The 15,942-nt window shown below is 41.2% G+C and overlaps 1 protein-coding gene across 2 annotated transcripts; it reads right to left on the reverse strand.

Moving 5' to 3' along the window:
* Window positions 1-3,531: 3,531 nt before the first annotated feature.
* Window positions 3,532-9,395, reverse strand: LOC113649311 (deoxycytidylate deaminase-like). Of its 2 annotated transcripts, none has more exons than XM_047812775.1 (6): window positions 9,312-9,395; window positions 5,938-6,022; window positions 5,554-5,686; window positions 5,169-5,285; window positions 4,512-4,608; window positions 3,532-3,781 (listed from the first exon to the last, which is right to left on the reverse strand). In XM_047812775.1, coding segments are annotated over exons 1-6 (498 nt in total). In that variant the 5' UTR covers window positions 9,314-9,395; the 3' UTR covers window positions 3,532-3,717. The 2 variants fall into 2 exon arrangements, with proteins under 2 accessions (XP_047668731.1, XP_027012809.1); XM_027157008.2 differs by lacking the exon at window positions 9,312-9,395 and adding an exon at window positions 7,479-7,565.
* Window positions 9,396-15,942: the final 6,547 nt, after the last annotated feature.

Below are 15,942 nucleotides of genomic sequence, written 5' to 3' on the forward strand. Positions count from 1 at the left end.
AATACAGATTCATATGAAATAATATAAATAAAATCATTTTAGTATGGGATGTCGTTGACTTGACATTCTGTTCTTAGAAAATAATAATTAACATTATAACTACTAGGCATGTCCAGAAATTTGTCATCTGGAAATGCTTTTGTACTGTTTTTTATGATAAAGTTATGTAAAATAACTGCTCAGTGCTGCAAAACAAACAATTCTGCTAATGCAAACTTAATTCTAAATAAACTATAGAGACACGGACTGCCCTGTAACTCACTGACCTGCCTGCGTTCATAAGTCACACGGTGCAGATGGGAGGGAGTACGGCTGACTACATAGTTTATGGGAATAAATTGTGTATTTCCCTCACAATTGTCACAAAAAAAACCTCACTACACTGTCTGGTCAGGGTATATTCTGCCAAACGGTTTCCCTATTACGGTTTTGCAATCGGCAGAGCAAATGTAGCACACACCGTTTACCAACTCGTAATGGGTAATTCGCAAAGCACAACATTCTTTCCGTTTAGCCAGCGCGAGATCAAAGGAAGGAATTAAAAGTACGAGGCTCCAGGTGTAAGAGGCAGGGCAACATTTACCAAATTTCAAATTTAATGTTCATGCAAACAGATACTAATAGACAGGTTTCAGTCAAATATTTATTGTTTATTTAGCAAAATTCAGTGTTATAAAAATGAATTTAGGAATCAAAATAGGATACTACACCAAATTGTCAGAGGAAATGTAACTTAACCAAGTTTTGGAGAAAAAACAGAAAACAATTAACCATTAGTTTTTATTTAATTATTTAATTTAACCTTTATTTAACCAGGTACAACTCACTGAGATTAAAATTCACAGGAGTGACCTGGCCAAGATGAGAAAGAGTACTTCAATGACAGACTTACACAAAAGTTTTTATAAATTATATAGTTATTACGAGATCTATCATTGAAAGGTTATCCTATGCTTCTCAGTCTTTAATTGTGAATCAATTAAAAACAAACTATTTGAAACATAGTACAAATCCAGTTAAGTATAAATAATTCAACAAATAAGACAGTGGCAACAACCCCACCAAAGCATAAGCTCCATTTGTAGTAAAATTATATATTATTTTATGTAAAAAAAAATAAAAAATAACAAAATAAAAACAGTCCATTAATATGGATTTTAATCTAGTTGTTTCCAAACGGATGGTCATCATGCCTCCTGCAGAGTGGCAAGCCACACTTTTGACATTTTATGAACTATGCCTATAGAATTTATTCAATTCAATTAAATTCATTCATTCATTCATTCATTCATTTTCTACCACTTATCCGAACTTCTCGGGTCACGGGGAGCCTGTGCTCAGGCGTCATCAGGCATCAAGGCAGGATACACACTGGACGGAGTGCCAACCCATCACAGGGCACACACACACACTACGGACAATTTTCCAGAGATGCAAATCAACCTACCATGCATGTCTTTGGACCGGAGGAGGAAACCGGAGTACCCAGAGGAAACCCTCGAGGCACGGGGAGAACATGCAAACTCCACACACACAAGGCGGAAGCGGGAATTGAACCCCCAACCCTGGAGGTGTGAGGCGAACGTGCTAACCACTAAGCCACCGTGCCCCCCTCAATTAAATTCAATTCAAGTTTTTTTGTATAGCACTTTTTACAACAGACATTGTCTCAAAGCAGCTTTACAGAACATAAACATAGAACAGAAGGTAAACAGCAGGAAAAATATGCAGAATTATTATAATGAAAAAAGAAAAATTCAAGATTATTATTAGATATGTATAGTTCACAGTGTGTATGTATGAATCATTATTGAATGTAATCATCAGAGGAAAAAGACTACCAACCAACAGAACTTATCAAATCATTGCATAAATCATTCTTTTGTATTATTTCATGGTTTGTAAGTTTGAAATTGTTTCATGTCATTCATTTTCTGTGAAAGGGGACACAAACTAGGATGCACATTCCATACTTCCAGGGGGTCTCATGCTGATACAGTTTTAGAACCACCTAATGTCTACCACATTCTGAAATAGTGATGGTGATCACTGATGTGGACATTCAGACTGCAATTAAAATCATCTACAGCTTAATCTTTTTATTACTGTACATTAGAGATGCTCGAATCATAAACGTCACCCGAATCGGCAGCTTCGATATCATTTAATCCTTTTTCAATAAATGAACATTCATTTATTAAAAAAAGGTGAATTATCATATCTCCCATATCCGCCTCCGACCCACCCGTGATTTATTAAAATGCACGTTATTTCCTATTATGCTATCCCGTGAGTTACCCGCAGCGCACGCGATAAGCTTTGATCCAAATGAAAATGTGTAATGATGTAACTTTAATTTTGCATTATTGTCAAATCTGTAATTGTTTTGTGCAACAAAATATGTATAGATAGATATTGTGCAATGATGATTATATTGTTTTTATTAGTAAATTAACACAGAAAGGTTGCAAGGGCAATTTCATAACGAACTTTGCAAAGGACACTTTGCACACTACCAAGGCTGAAGTATACACACTTAACCAGTAGGCGTTGTTTTATTAATTAGGCTACATTTAGTTTTTTAGTAAATAAATACAGAAATATGCAGTATTTCAAACCGTAGTTAGGCCTATACATTCTGTACAGTGGTGCAGAATTTCTGCTCATTTCATTGGTAGGCCAAACCTTTTATACAGTACATCTTAAAACATTTTAAAATTTCTTTTATACAGTACATTTTAAAATGTTTTAAAACTTCTGTAAATGGGAAAATTGGGAAAAAATATATTGTAAATGTGTCTGTCAATACCATTATTTGATAAATAATCCAGTACATGGTAATAATAAACAAACATATATCATTTCAGTGAAATGCTTTATCGAACTATTTACATGAAATGACCTCTATGAGGCGTAATGTTACAGGCCCTATCACAGGTCAAACGGACGTGGCGTATGGCATATGCTTGCACTTAAATTGGCAGTTTCTTGGTGCGGTCTCGCAACTTTTACAAGATGTCTTTGGGAACAACGTACACATTGAGGAGGGGCACGTTGTCAGCTGTACTTCGAGAGGATGATATAACAGTGGACAACTTGGCGAGGATTTTTAAGGTTTGTTCTAGTTAATCTGTTTGAATCATCCATAGCCTATAAACATCCCCCTCCCCGTTGCTAATGAAATGTGTAGCAATAAGCATACATTTCACTTACGTAGATTGATTTATACAAATACATAAGATAAATTACATATATTCTAAGCCATAAAACTATTTACATGTTTGTGACTGTGAAAATGCATATAATCTTGAGGTTGTTCAGTCCCCATAGACAATATTGCATATTAAAATCTTTTAATATAAAAAGTGACATATAAATTAATTTATGTACAACGTTAAAATAATTCATTGGCTAAATGCTAAGAATAATATATATACAATTAGTTTAAAAATCAAAATCCAGTAATCATGTACTGTAGGACTTGAAAACAAACCAAACTTGTAATATAGTGATCTTAATTTTCCCTCCACCAAAATATCAGAAGTTAAATCAAGAGTTTGATTAAATATAAAGTTCATTAAAGATTTCAGTTATATAGAAGTATTTAAGCCATTTTCACCCACGATTACTTTGAAGTCTACTGAACATCACTAGGATTTTTTCCGCTCAGTATTTTGGGAACGTTAAATGTGGTGAAGAGCTCCGTCCTGGTCTTATTCACTCAGCAAAGGGATCGATGGAGTTCAGCAAGTCAGCGACCTCCTGCTTTAAGTCAAACTGCCTACAAACATAAAACAAAACAAAATTTGTCTATTTTTCTTGTAATCTAGACTTCAGCTTAACACAGCAGCTGAAACGTCACTACATTTACATTACATTTACACCCTCGACACACACTACCAGATATGTACACACATGAACATATATTGCTTATACACACTCAGATTTATACATCTGCACTTTACTCCTAACACTCACACTCTATTTACATTCTTGTACTATATAAATAACATTTCATTTAAATTTTTCTTTTTCCTCCCTGGCAAAAATGAGCTTCCACACTAGCTACAGGATAAAATACTGTCTGACAAAAGGGGAGAATTTTTAATTAAAGGTGGGGTCTCCGATATTTGAGAAATGCTTCTGAAAACTACATTAGCCACCAAACAAAACAAAAATCATGTAGCCAATGAGCAGAAAGGGGCGGGTCTTGTCAATATGGGCAGAGAGAGTGTTCAGTGCTCATGTGCGCATATTCACAGGTCGGAGTTTCCCGAGTCAATAACTCCTGAGCTAAACGCTGTTACTACACAAAACACGGTTGTAGCTGCCTCTCTATATTACTACGATAGAAAAGAGGTGTTATTTGTGTAGTAACAGCGTTTAGCTCAGGAGTTATTGACTCGGGAAACTCCAACCTGTGAATATGTGGCCAACTTCCTGCTCCCAATACACAAACACACACACACACAACACACACACACCATACACACACGTTTGTGGAGAATCACCTTTGCCCAATACCTGCTCTTGTCAGCAGTAGGTCAGAAGCTATTGTTTCTACTCTTTTGGCATATTTATTGGATAAATAAACCACCTCTTTTATACCTGTATTGGGAATAATGATTGATTTTAAACAGACACACACAATACACACACACACACACGCAAACAAATACACACACACACACCACTAACACCACACAACCCCACACACACCACTGCAAACACACAAATGTGTATGAAAGGAAAAGGAAGTGTTTGGAACAAGAGTATAGAAGATGGTCGGTTAAATTACTTGTAACTGTATTATGTCATTATGTTATGACATTATATTAGAGCTGATACTTTGTGTGTGTGTGTATTTGTGTATGTGGGTGTGTGGGGGGTGAGGGGTGAGTGTGTGTGGTGTGTGTGTGTGTGTGTTTGTCTGGTGTGTGTTTGTGTGTGTTTGATTGAGTGGGTGTGTGGTGTGAGTGGGTGTGTGTGGGGGGGGGTGAGTGGTGTGTGTGTGTGTGTGAGTGGTGTGTGTGTTTGAGTGTGTGTGTGTGTGTGAGAGTGTGGGGGTGTGTGTGTATTTGTGTGTGGGGGGGGTGCGTGTGTGGGTGTGTTTGTGTGTGTGTGTGTGTGTGTGTGTGTGTGTGTGTGTGTGTGTGTGTGTGTGTTACCTGACTGGATGATGACCTTAGCACACTCGTTACAGGGAAACAGAGTGACGTACATGGTGCATCCTTTCACATCCACTGAGGTTTTATTCATGATGGCATTCAGCTCCGCATGACACACTGGAACCAACAAGAAGATGATAAACATGATAGATTTTTAGATTATAAAAATAAATAAATCAGCACTTTGTAAGATCTTGGACTGGAGATATTTGAATCTTGAAGTACAGATCTGTGACTAATTTGTGTTGAAGTTCTGGATGTAGACCTCCCTCTTACCCTGAGAGATGGTGGGACCAGTCGAGCAGTGCTGGTAGAACTGGACAATGAATTCACAAACACTACAGAGAATAAAGTCAAACCTAACATTTTAAAGCATTAAACTCACCGTACGGGTATTTTGTCTCCAGTTTGTCCTCAGCTTCACGCGCCCATGGAAACTTATCCTCACAGCCATCGGGCATTGTGTTGGTGCCGACTCCAACAATTATTTTCTTCTCATTTACGATGCACGCACCCACCTAGAGTTAATATTAAATCTAACAGGTCATAATTACATAAAAAAAACTTAAAATCGCAGCAAGGAATTTAACAACCATCAGCTTCTGAGCCTCAAACCATCTATAAAGACCCTGTGAAGGTAAGGAAAAGCAAAATTGTTTTAATTCTGTGAACAGAGACTGAAAGTGTGGACACATTTTGTCCTTGTGGACCTCACAGTAATAATACAGTAACATTTCAAGTGCTGCATTTAAGACAATGTGTCTGATACCTTTGTGTTAGGATCAGGGCTCTTCTTAGAAAACATCAGAGCAACAGCCATGTAATACACCTCGTCATCATATTGTTCATGTGTCCTGTAGAGGGTTGGAGAAAAGAGAGATCGAGTTACAGTGAAGGGAGATAAGGATTTTGTCCCTTTTTTTCTGTTTTTTAATTTAATGATGAGGAAGTTAAGAGAGAGCAGCAGGAACAACAGCTACACAGACAAAACTCTGATAAAAGAAACTGAGATGTGAGTTTGAATGCATTTAGACGAAGCAGAACTCTTTGGGAACAGTTGGGGGTTAAGGGACTAACTCAAGGGCCCAGAGTTGGCAGCTTGGTGGACCTGGGATTCGAACACACAACCTTTTGGTCAGTAGTACAACCACTTAAACAGCTTTCACATCCCATGGTAAAGTCATGATAGTGAGGTGGCCAAAATAATAATAATAATAATAATAATAATAATAATAATAATAATAATAAGAAGAAGAAGAAGAAGAAGAAGAAGAAGAAGAAGAAGAATTTGTGACAGTCGTCATTGTGCTTTTCCTATTCCGTACTGGGGTGGCGCTGTTGGGTGTATATACGGAGAACTAGTATTAGTACTAGGAACATATTTTTGAGGAATATGTTTCCCTCATTGAATTCGTATTGGGAAGTTGTGATGAGAGCAATTTGCCGTTTTGCGTACAAATGGAGCGTGTGTGTGTGTGTGTGTGTGTGTGAGAGAGAGAGAAAGAGAGAGAGAGAGAGAGAGAGAGAGAGAGAGAGAGAGAGAGAGAGAGCTTTTTCCAATCCGGTTACGTTGTGGTTTAGACGCTAATTCAGGGCATTATGTAATGTAATATGTAATGTATGTTTTGAGGAGGATTTTTTTGTAGGGAGGTTTTTCTTTTGGTGTTTATTTTGGCCCCCGAGTTGCCGTGTTGCCATGGTGACTCGTTATATCTGCTCTCCATTGATAATGGCTTTTTTTTAGTTGTGGTGCACGCGCTTAACTCAGAGTCAGTCAATTTAGAGTTGATATAACTAACTAATTTCAGCTGTTCTGTAACCGAAAGTTTCCCATCTCAGGGTAAATTAACTCAGAGTTCAAGTTTAAACTCAGAGTTGATTGAACCTCCTTTCTGAAACAGGCCCCTGGAGGAACGGACCAAAACTGTACTACAGTGTAGTACATTACATACATTAGTCTAGATATCCTAAAGCTGTGATTGCTAACAAGAGCTTTATATAAAAATGTTGAATGTTGGTAAATAGTGGTGTCTGAATAGTAATTTTTCCAATCAAATTTTTCTTAAACATATTGCTAATGTTCATGAATAAATACTTTTCATTTATTTTTACAAAGTTGTTTACATCTGAATTTTATATTACTTTCTTTTTTTAACTGTTTTAAATCCGGTTGAAGTTTGAGGATGTCTCACCTAACAGTAGGGGTGACTGGTAGAGTCCAGATTAAAAAAACATCTATTTCTACACATACAATTACACGGTAGCACAAGTCCAAACAAAATATTTGGACAACAAACTTCCTAAACTTACTGCCCTTGTGGAGCTTGATTAGGGATGTTGGCCATCATACACCTTAGGCTGCTCTGAAAGATAACACACACATAAACATGTGTACAGTAGATCGATAAATCGATAGATAGATAGATAGATAGATAGATAGATAGATAGATAGATAGATAGATAGATAGATAGATAGATAGATAGATAGATATTCAGTATATAACTTTTATTGCATTATTGCAAATTCTACATATTGCATCAACCCACCCAACACACACACAGCTTTAATTTTTTATTTTTTTTATTTTTTTTTTAAAGTTATGGTATTTAATTATTTTTATGGTATTTTCCCAGTTTAACCCCAACACAACAGCACTGCACTCTCTGCTGCTCAGAGTTAGCAGCTATAAAATCACCGATTCTGACATTTTACTATTGTATGTTAGAATGTATCGTTGACAACCAGCTTTCATGCTAAAAGGAAAAAATGAGAAAGATCCACGGAGCTTAATTTCTTTTCCTCTTTAATTGAGCACAAAACGTAGCAGCTTGCTAAGAAAATCCTAAAAGATTATTTCTAAGCAAAACATCCAAAGCATTGATTTTCTCTCATAGAAGTAAACAGATTATCAGGATAAATGATTTATGTCATTGTTTCATGTTACATTACTGAATGGTATCTCACACATATCAAAATATATTGTTGTATACGGTCGTAACCTAGAGACGATTGTTCTGGTTATTTCCTATGAGTTTGCTCAGATGCTCAGAGCCGTAGCAGCTTTTAGAGCCTGCCTATAGCTGGACATACTGTCCTTATACGCAATCCTAAAAACCTCTAATTTAGTTTTTCTCCACTTTCACTTGTAGCAGAGCGGTAGGGGAAAGAGGGTAACCCTTCTATATTAAAGATTTATAAAATGCCACAAAAGGCCCCTAGGGGCACAACATTCGACTGCACCACCCCTGAATTTATGAGGAGAACAGTCCCAAAAAGACACAGGTTCATTACCTAATAATGAGCAAGAGACGAGGGCACGAGAATAACACAATAAACTTTTATTTTTACAGTTTATGCAGGATTAAGATTCTCAAAAAGAATGTAAAATCTTCAGTCATTTATAACACGAAATCAAATACACAGAACACGAGACAACATATACTTAAATGACCAGGCATTTCAAGAGCAAGATAGATAGATAGATAGATAGATAGATAGATAGATAGATAGATAGATAGATAGATAGATAGATAGATAGATAGATAGATAGATAGATAGATAGATAGATAGATAGATAGATAGATAGATAGATAGATAGATAGATAGATAGATAGATAGATAGATAGATAGATAGATAGATATTTTTTTATTTCATTATTAAAAATTCTGCATATTACATCAACCCTAATGCTGTGTTAAAAATATACAACTTCAAGCATAAAATAAGTAATTACATAGGTAGATGTTGCTGCTTTTTTGATTTGTTTCCCAATTAACCCCAACACAGCAGTACTGCACTCTCTGCTGCTTAGAGTTAGCAGCTATAAAATCACTGATTCTGACATTTTACCATTGTAAATATGTTAGTATTTAACGTTGACAACCAGCTTTCATGCTAAAAGGAAAAAATGAGAAAGATCCACGGAGCTTAATTTCTTTTCCTCTTTAATTGAGCACAAAACGTAGCAACTTGCTAAGAAAATCCTAAAAGAATATTTCTAAGCAAAACATCCAAAGCATTGATTTGCTGGCATAGAAGTAAACAGATTATCAGGATAAATGATTTATGTCATTGTTTCATGTTACATTACTGAATGGTATCTCACACATATCAAAATATATTGTTGATTTGAAACACTTACATTCTGCTGCTGATATAATTTAGATTTCTAGATGACGGTATGAGGAGCCGTGCTCATATCTGTCTGGTAAACACTAACCTTCTTAATTCTCTGGAGTGTAACTGTGGACAGGACAGTGGTATTTAAATACATGTGCATGTGTAATTCCTGCTCCACCCCAAGACGGACAGGTACATGTTTGAGTCTGGTTTCTTCCGCATATTGTCTCTGCTTGTTTTCTGTTTCCAGAGAAACATTAAAAATCACTTTTGTCACCAAAGCGACAAGGAAAAACTAGAACCGGACACAAATGTAAAGTTTAAGTTTTCAATTCAAGTTTATTTGTATAGCACTTTTTACAATTGGCAGTGTCTCAAAGCAGCTTTACAGAACATAAACATAGAACAAAAGTTTAATATAAAGAATAATATAAAGATTAATATTATACAACATTCAAGATTCAAAATCGGAAAATCAAAGACTAACTATTACTAGTAAATTATTCAGGTGAAAATGTTTTGGTATTGTTTAATGTTGACAGGGAAACCTTTTCCTAACCTGTTCTACAGTTTCAGACTGGATGCTAAACTTTAATTGATCTTAATCCTGGAAGATGTAGAGCTGTCTACCTGTATTAAAAGTAGGCAGTAAAAAGATATTTAAGTATGTGGTAATCAAAGAGAATTATTAGTTCATGAACAGTAAGTTTACACTGTAATCATTTGTTGCAAATACGATTCTTACTTCATGTACTGTAGCAGGTTATGGTTTTTTTTTCAGTAAAGCTATTGGCAGTAGTCGAGGAGGTGGACGGGGCTTTCGGTATATTACAGCAGCTATGGTTAGATGAAGAAGAGAATTCCTACCATCTGACATTCCTTTGGGATTTGGGTTGTGCTAGTGGCGAGACATCACATGACTGATTGAGTTGGTCGACGTGTCGAGGATAAGGTGTGTATCATTTCCGCTGAATACACAGTTTCTACAAATTCGCCTTCCTTGTGCTTGGAAGCTGAACATGAGCTAGGCTGTGTACACTGACTGGATGGACTGATGGCGTTGGCTAGGAGAATGTTCTGCCCTTTTTCTGCCAATTTGCCTTTTCTTGTTTATTGCTTCTGTTTCTTTCTCTTTCTTTATTCCTCTAGTTGTTGAGTGTTTTGATTGAGTTGGTTATTTGTTTGTATGTCATTTTGTTTGTTCATTTATGGGAATGTCTTATGAGTTGGTTATTATTTGTTTGTATGTAATCTCTTGTTGTAACATTACAACAGGAGATCATGACTTACTCTGTGCTCAAACTGATACTCGCAGCTCCAGTGGTTTTCTCTGTGGGTGAACGAGGATGATGCTGAACAATTCCAGGATCTGTTTTTTTTCATTGGCTGTTGCGTTCAATCTTACCCAATTACAATAGTGCTATTTTCTGATTGGCTATTGTGTAGCCTCTTTTTTTGATTGCCTGATAAGTGTCAGGCTCGACTAAGAACTCAAAGGGAGACGCGCTTGATTCCTGCCCGGTTCCATAGAGACAGCGGTGCGGACTGATACATTTAGTGTGCTGCGGCTTATTAAATATATGATAAATAGTATTTTTTCTGTGTGAGAAATACGCTGTGTTGCTAAGAACGTGTCAAAAGACCCAAATGAGTGACTGCCACTCTCAATGCGTGATACTTGACAGCCCTGTGTTCAGTAGTCCAACACTTCCTCTTCTCCTTGGTTTTAGTAACATGGAATATTAGTAGCTTTCTGTGTCAGAAAGGTGTGAAGCTCACAGGACAGACATTTATTTTAATATATTCATATTAATTAGCATGATATGAATAAGAGACAAAAAGTGAATTAGATACTCTGACATAAACTCTGCCTTCTTGAATGGCAAACCCCATATTTCTGTAAAGAGTGAATCAAACACACCGATTAAAAGTATGTACACCCCGACCATCATGCCCATGTGTGTTTTCTTCCCCAAACTGTTACCACAAAGTTTACAATGTTAAAATAACACTTTTGTATAGAATGTGTTACAACACATTGTGTTGTGTGTTCTGTCCTGTGTGTGTGTGTGTGTGTGTGTGTGTGTGTGTGTGTGTGTGTGTGTGTGTGTGTGTGTGCGTGTAAGACTTATATTTAAAACACGTGTGTGTAAGACATATTTAAAACGCCAAATAAAGTAAATCCACTGAGGATGATTAAATGTTTATTTAAATGTGGTTAGTTATATAGTAATAATTAATAATCAGTCATTTGAAGGTAAATACAGATTCTTTTGAAATAGGTAATATAGTGATCTTAATTTTCCCTCCACCAAAACAATCAGAAGTTAAATCAAGAGTTTGATTAAATATAAAGTTCATTAAAGATTTCAGTTATATAGAAGTATTTAAGCCATTTTCACCCACGATTACTTTGAAGTCTACTGAACCTCACTAGGATTTTTCCCCTCAGTATTTTGGGAACATTAAATGTTTTAGTAATATTCAGTATTTCAGCGGCGAAGAGCTCCGTCCTGGTCTTATTCACTCAGCAAAGGGATTGATGACGTTCAGCATGTCAGCGACCTCCTGCTTTAAGTCAAACTGCCTACAAACACAAAACAAAAAAAATTTTGTCTATTTTTCTTGTAATCTAGACTTCAGCTTGACACAGCAGCTGAAACGTCACTACATTTACATTACATTTACATTTACGCCCTTTTCCAGAGTGATGGTCTTGGGTTCCTTGTTTTGACTAGTTAATGAGTGTTGTTCTGATATCGTGTTGTTCTGATATTCTATAACCACACACACACACACACACACACACACACACACACACACACACACACACACACTGTAACGATGAGTCGTAAGACTGAGGATCCATTTGCAGCTTTAATATATAATCTCGGAAACAACAGGCAGAGTTCAGTACCGGTAAACACGACAGTGTAGGTAAGGCAAAAACGTAGTCAGAACAACAGGCAAAAGGTCAGGGCAGGCAGAAATCAGTCGTGAGGCAAAATACAGAAACAGATCAAAAACCAGAAACAGGAATAACCAGACAACGCTCAGAATGATAGCCGTAGCAAATCAAGACTTCGCAATGGGATCAAGTTCGTTTGCTTATTTAAGTGCGCCAGCTGATAGAGAACAGCTGGTGCCCTGATTAGGCTGAGCGGGGTGTAGTGGGAAGTGTAGTCCGGGAGCGCTTAGTACTCCGGAAACGATTCTCTCCGTTGTGGGTGCGGAGGTGAGGCAGGTGTGCTGATCATGACAGAGCCCCCCCCCTGCGAGCGGCTCCTGACGCGAGGACGTGTGCGACGTCGAGGTCTTCCACGAGACCGGGGAGCGGGCCTGTCCGGGTGGCGTAGGTGGAAGTCAGCGGTGAGTGAAGGGTCTAGGATGTCCCCTGCCTTGACCCAGGAGCGTTCTTCCGGGCCGTACCCCACCCAGTCGGCTAGGTATTCCAGGCGGCCCCGTCGGCGCCTGGAGTCCAGCAATTCGTGGACCTGGTATGCCTCTCCCTCTTCGACCAAGAGGGGTGCTGGTGGTTCGGCTGAGGTTTCTGGGTCTCTCGGTGGTCTCTCCGCGGGTTTCAGCAGTGAGGCGTGAAAGGTGGGAGATACGCGGTATGACGGGGGTAGTGCCAGGCGGTAGGAGACCGGATTAATCCGTCTGATGATTCGGAATGGGCCCACAAATGGGCAATGGGCTGAGCTTACGACAGGGCAGACGGAGGCGGAGGTCGCGGGTGGACAGCCAGACCCACTGTCCGGGTTGGTAGTCGGGGTGCTCACGGCGGCGTCTGTCGGCCTGTGTCTTTTGCCTGCGAATGGCTCGCCGTAGCTGCCGGTGCGCCGCGCTCCACGTGTCCCCGCTGCGACGAAACCACTCGTCAACGGCCGGTAAGTCCGAGGGTGTGTCGGACCAGGGGAACAAAGGAGGTTGAAATCCCAGGACGCACTGGAATGGGGTTAGACCCGTGGCGGGTTTGAGGAGAGAATTCTGAGCATACTCAGCCCACATCAAGTATGTGCTCCAGTCGGTCTGGTTATCGTGGCAGTAGGAGCGTAGGAACCGGACGAGATCTTGGTTCAGCCGTTCTGTCTGTCCGTTGGCTTGCGGGTGGTACCCCGAGGTGAGGCAGATGTTCACGTTGAGCTGTTTGAAGAATGCCGCCCAGACTCGTGAGGTGAACTGGGGGCCGCGGTCGGACACGATATCCTCAGGCAGGCCATAGTACCGGAAGACAAAGTTGCACAATGCCTCCGCGGTCTCGAAGGCTGTGGGAAGTTTCGGCATGGGGATCAGACGGCAGGCCTTGGAGAATCGGTCGATCACGGTGAGGATAACCGTGTGGTTGTTGGAACGGGGAAGGTCGGTGACAAAGTCAATTGCAATGTGGGACCAGGGGCGTTGAGGCGTGGGCAGGGGAAGCAGTAAGCCCGCGGGGAGCTGATGAGAGGGCTTAGAGGTATTGCAGATTGTACAGGCTCGGACGAATTCACGCACGTCTGTGGCTAGAGTCGGCCACCAAAACTGGTTCTGAGCCAGGTGTAGGGTGCCTGTGACGCCGGGATGGCCGGCGCTGGGGTTGGAGTGTAGGAGCTCCAGGAGGTTCGTGCGCCAGTTCTCGGGCACATATGTCCGGGATGGAGGGCAATTGGCAGGTGGTGGTGTGTGGGCGTTGGCCTGGGTTATTTCCGTCATGATGTCCCACTGGATGGGTGCGAGGATGTGGGCTTCGGAGATGATGGGTTCGGGGCTTGTGTCCGGGCCGGGTTCACGGAACATGCGGGACAGAGCATCGGCCTTGATATTCTTGGTCCCCGGCCTGTAGGTCACCGTGAATCTGAACCTCGTGAAGAACATGGCCCACCTCGATTGACGGGGATTCAGGCGTTTGGCGGCGCGAAGGTATTCCAAGTTCCGGTGGTCGGTGAGCACGGTGAACGGGTGTACCGCGCCCTCTAGCCAGTGCCACCACTCCTCGAATGCTACCTTCATGGCTAGCAGCTCTCGGTCCCCCACGTCGTAGTTGCGTTCCGTCGGAGATAGCTTGCGTGAGAAGTATGCACACGGAAACATCTTGTTGGCCGGGCCCTGGCGTTGAGACAGTATGGCTCCCACCCCCGTATTAGAGGCGTCCACCTCTACTATGAACGGCCGGTCTGGATCCGGGTGGTGGAGAATTGGAGCTGAGGTGAAGCTCGCTTTCAAGCGCCGGAATGCCGTTATAGCTTCAAGGGACCAGGTAAGCCGAGTGGATGCTTTTTTGGTCATAGAGGTGAGCGGGGCCGCAATTGTGCTGAAACCACGGATGAAGCGGCGATAGAAATTAGCGAACCCCAGGAAGCGCTGTAACTCCTTCAGGCTCTGTGGTCGGGGCCACTGTAGTACCGCGCACACCTTGGAGTCGTCCATGGCGACCCCCTCGGCTGAGATGACGTAGCCTAGGAAGGTCGTGGAGGTCTGGTGGAATTCGCATTTTTCGGCCTTGGCGTACAGACGGTGTTGGATGAGACGTTTAAGGACTGCCCGCACGTGCTGGGTGTGTTCCTCCATGGTCTCTGAATATATAAGGATGTCATCGATGTATACGACCACCCAGCGGTCCAGCATGTCGCGGAACACGTCATTAATGAATTACTGGAACACCGCGGGACTGTTCGAAAGGCCGAACGGCATGACTAAATATTCATAATGGCCTGATTGGGTTGAAAAGGCGGTCTTCCATTCATCCTCCTCTCTGATCCGGATGAGGTTGTAAGCGCTGCGTAAGTCCAATTTCGTGAAGTATCGGGCCTGGCGGAGCTGTTCGAGAGCCGACGGCACGAGGGGAAGAGGATACCGGAACTTGACTGTCATGTCGTTCAGCGCCCGGTAGTCAATGCATGGGCGGAGGCCTCCATCTTTTTTCTTCACGAAGAAGAAACCGGAGGATGCCGGGGAGACGGAGGGTCGGATGAAGCCCTTCTGGAGCTCCTCCTCGATGTAGGTTTTCATGGCTGCCGTCTCTGGTTGCGACAGCGGGAAGATTCTCCCTCTGGGTGGAGTGGATCCAGGCAGAAGTTCTATGGCGCAGTCACTGGGCCGGTGCGGTGGTAGTTCAGTAGCCCGAGTCTTGCTGAAGGCCGCCGAAAGGTCTTGATATTCCGCTGGGAGTTTAGAGGTGGTGGAAGTGGAGCATACAGAAAGCGTGGTGCTGGGTCGTGGGGTTTTCGGAGGCAGTGGCTGGTGTCGGTGGCATGCTTTGCCCCAGCTTGAGATGTGCAGTTAGTTGTTGGTGGTGTCCGGCGAGCTGTTGGGCTTGAGCGGAGAGCTGGGTGGCAAGCTGAGAGACGGCTGCTGGATCGCTCGGTGGCGAAGTCTTCTGTAACGATGAGTCGTAAGACTGAGGATCCATTTGCAGCTTTAATATATAATCTCGGAAACAACAGGCAGAGTTCAGTTCCGGTAAACACGACAGTGTAGGTAAGGCAAAAACGTAGTCAGAACAACAGGCAAAAGGTCAGGGCAGGCAGAAATCAGTCGTGAGGCAAAATACAGAAACAGATCAAAAACCAGAAACAGGAATAACCAGACAACGCTCAGAATGATAGCCGTAGCAAATCAAGACTTCGCAATGGGATCAAGTTCGTTTGCTTATTTAAGTGCGCCAGCTGATA

This window comes from Tachysurus fulvidraco, chromosome 4 (genome assembly GCF_022655615.1).
Source record: "Tachysurus fulvidraco isolate hzauxx_2018 chromosome 4, HZAU_PFXX_2.0, whole genome shotgun sequence".
NCBI classification, from domain to species: Eukaryota; Metazoa; Chordata; class Actinopteri; order Siluriformes; family Bagridae; genus Tachysurus; species Tachysurus fulvidraco.

What these genes read in the sequence shown, in the direction of transcription:
- LOC113649311 (XM_027157008.2), bottom strand. Translation starts at nt 7,516, where the DNA reads ATGATGGCCAACATCCCTAATCAAGCTCCACAAGGGCA. An exon ending in GGAGACAAAATACCCGTACG is followed by an intron (nt 5,286 to 5,553) that starts GTGAGTTTAATG and finishes TGTTGGTTCCAG; the next exon opens with TGTGTCATGCGGAGCTGAAT. An exon ending in AGAGCAGGTATTGGGCAAAG is followed by an intron (nt 3,782 to 4,511) that starts GTGATTCTCCAC and finishes TTATGTTTGTAG; the next exon opens with GCAGTTTGACTTAAAGCAGG.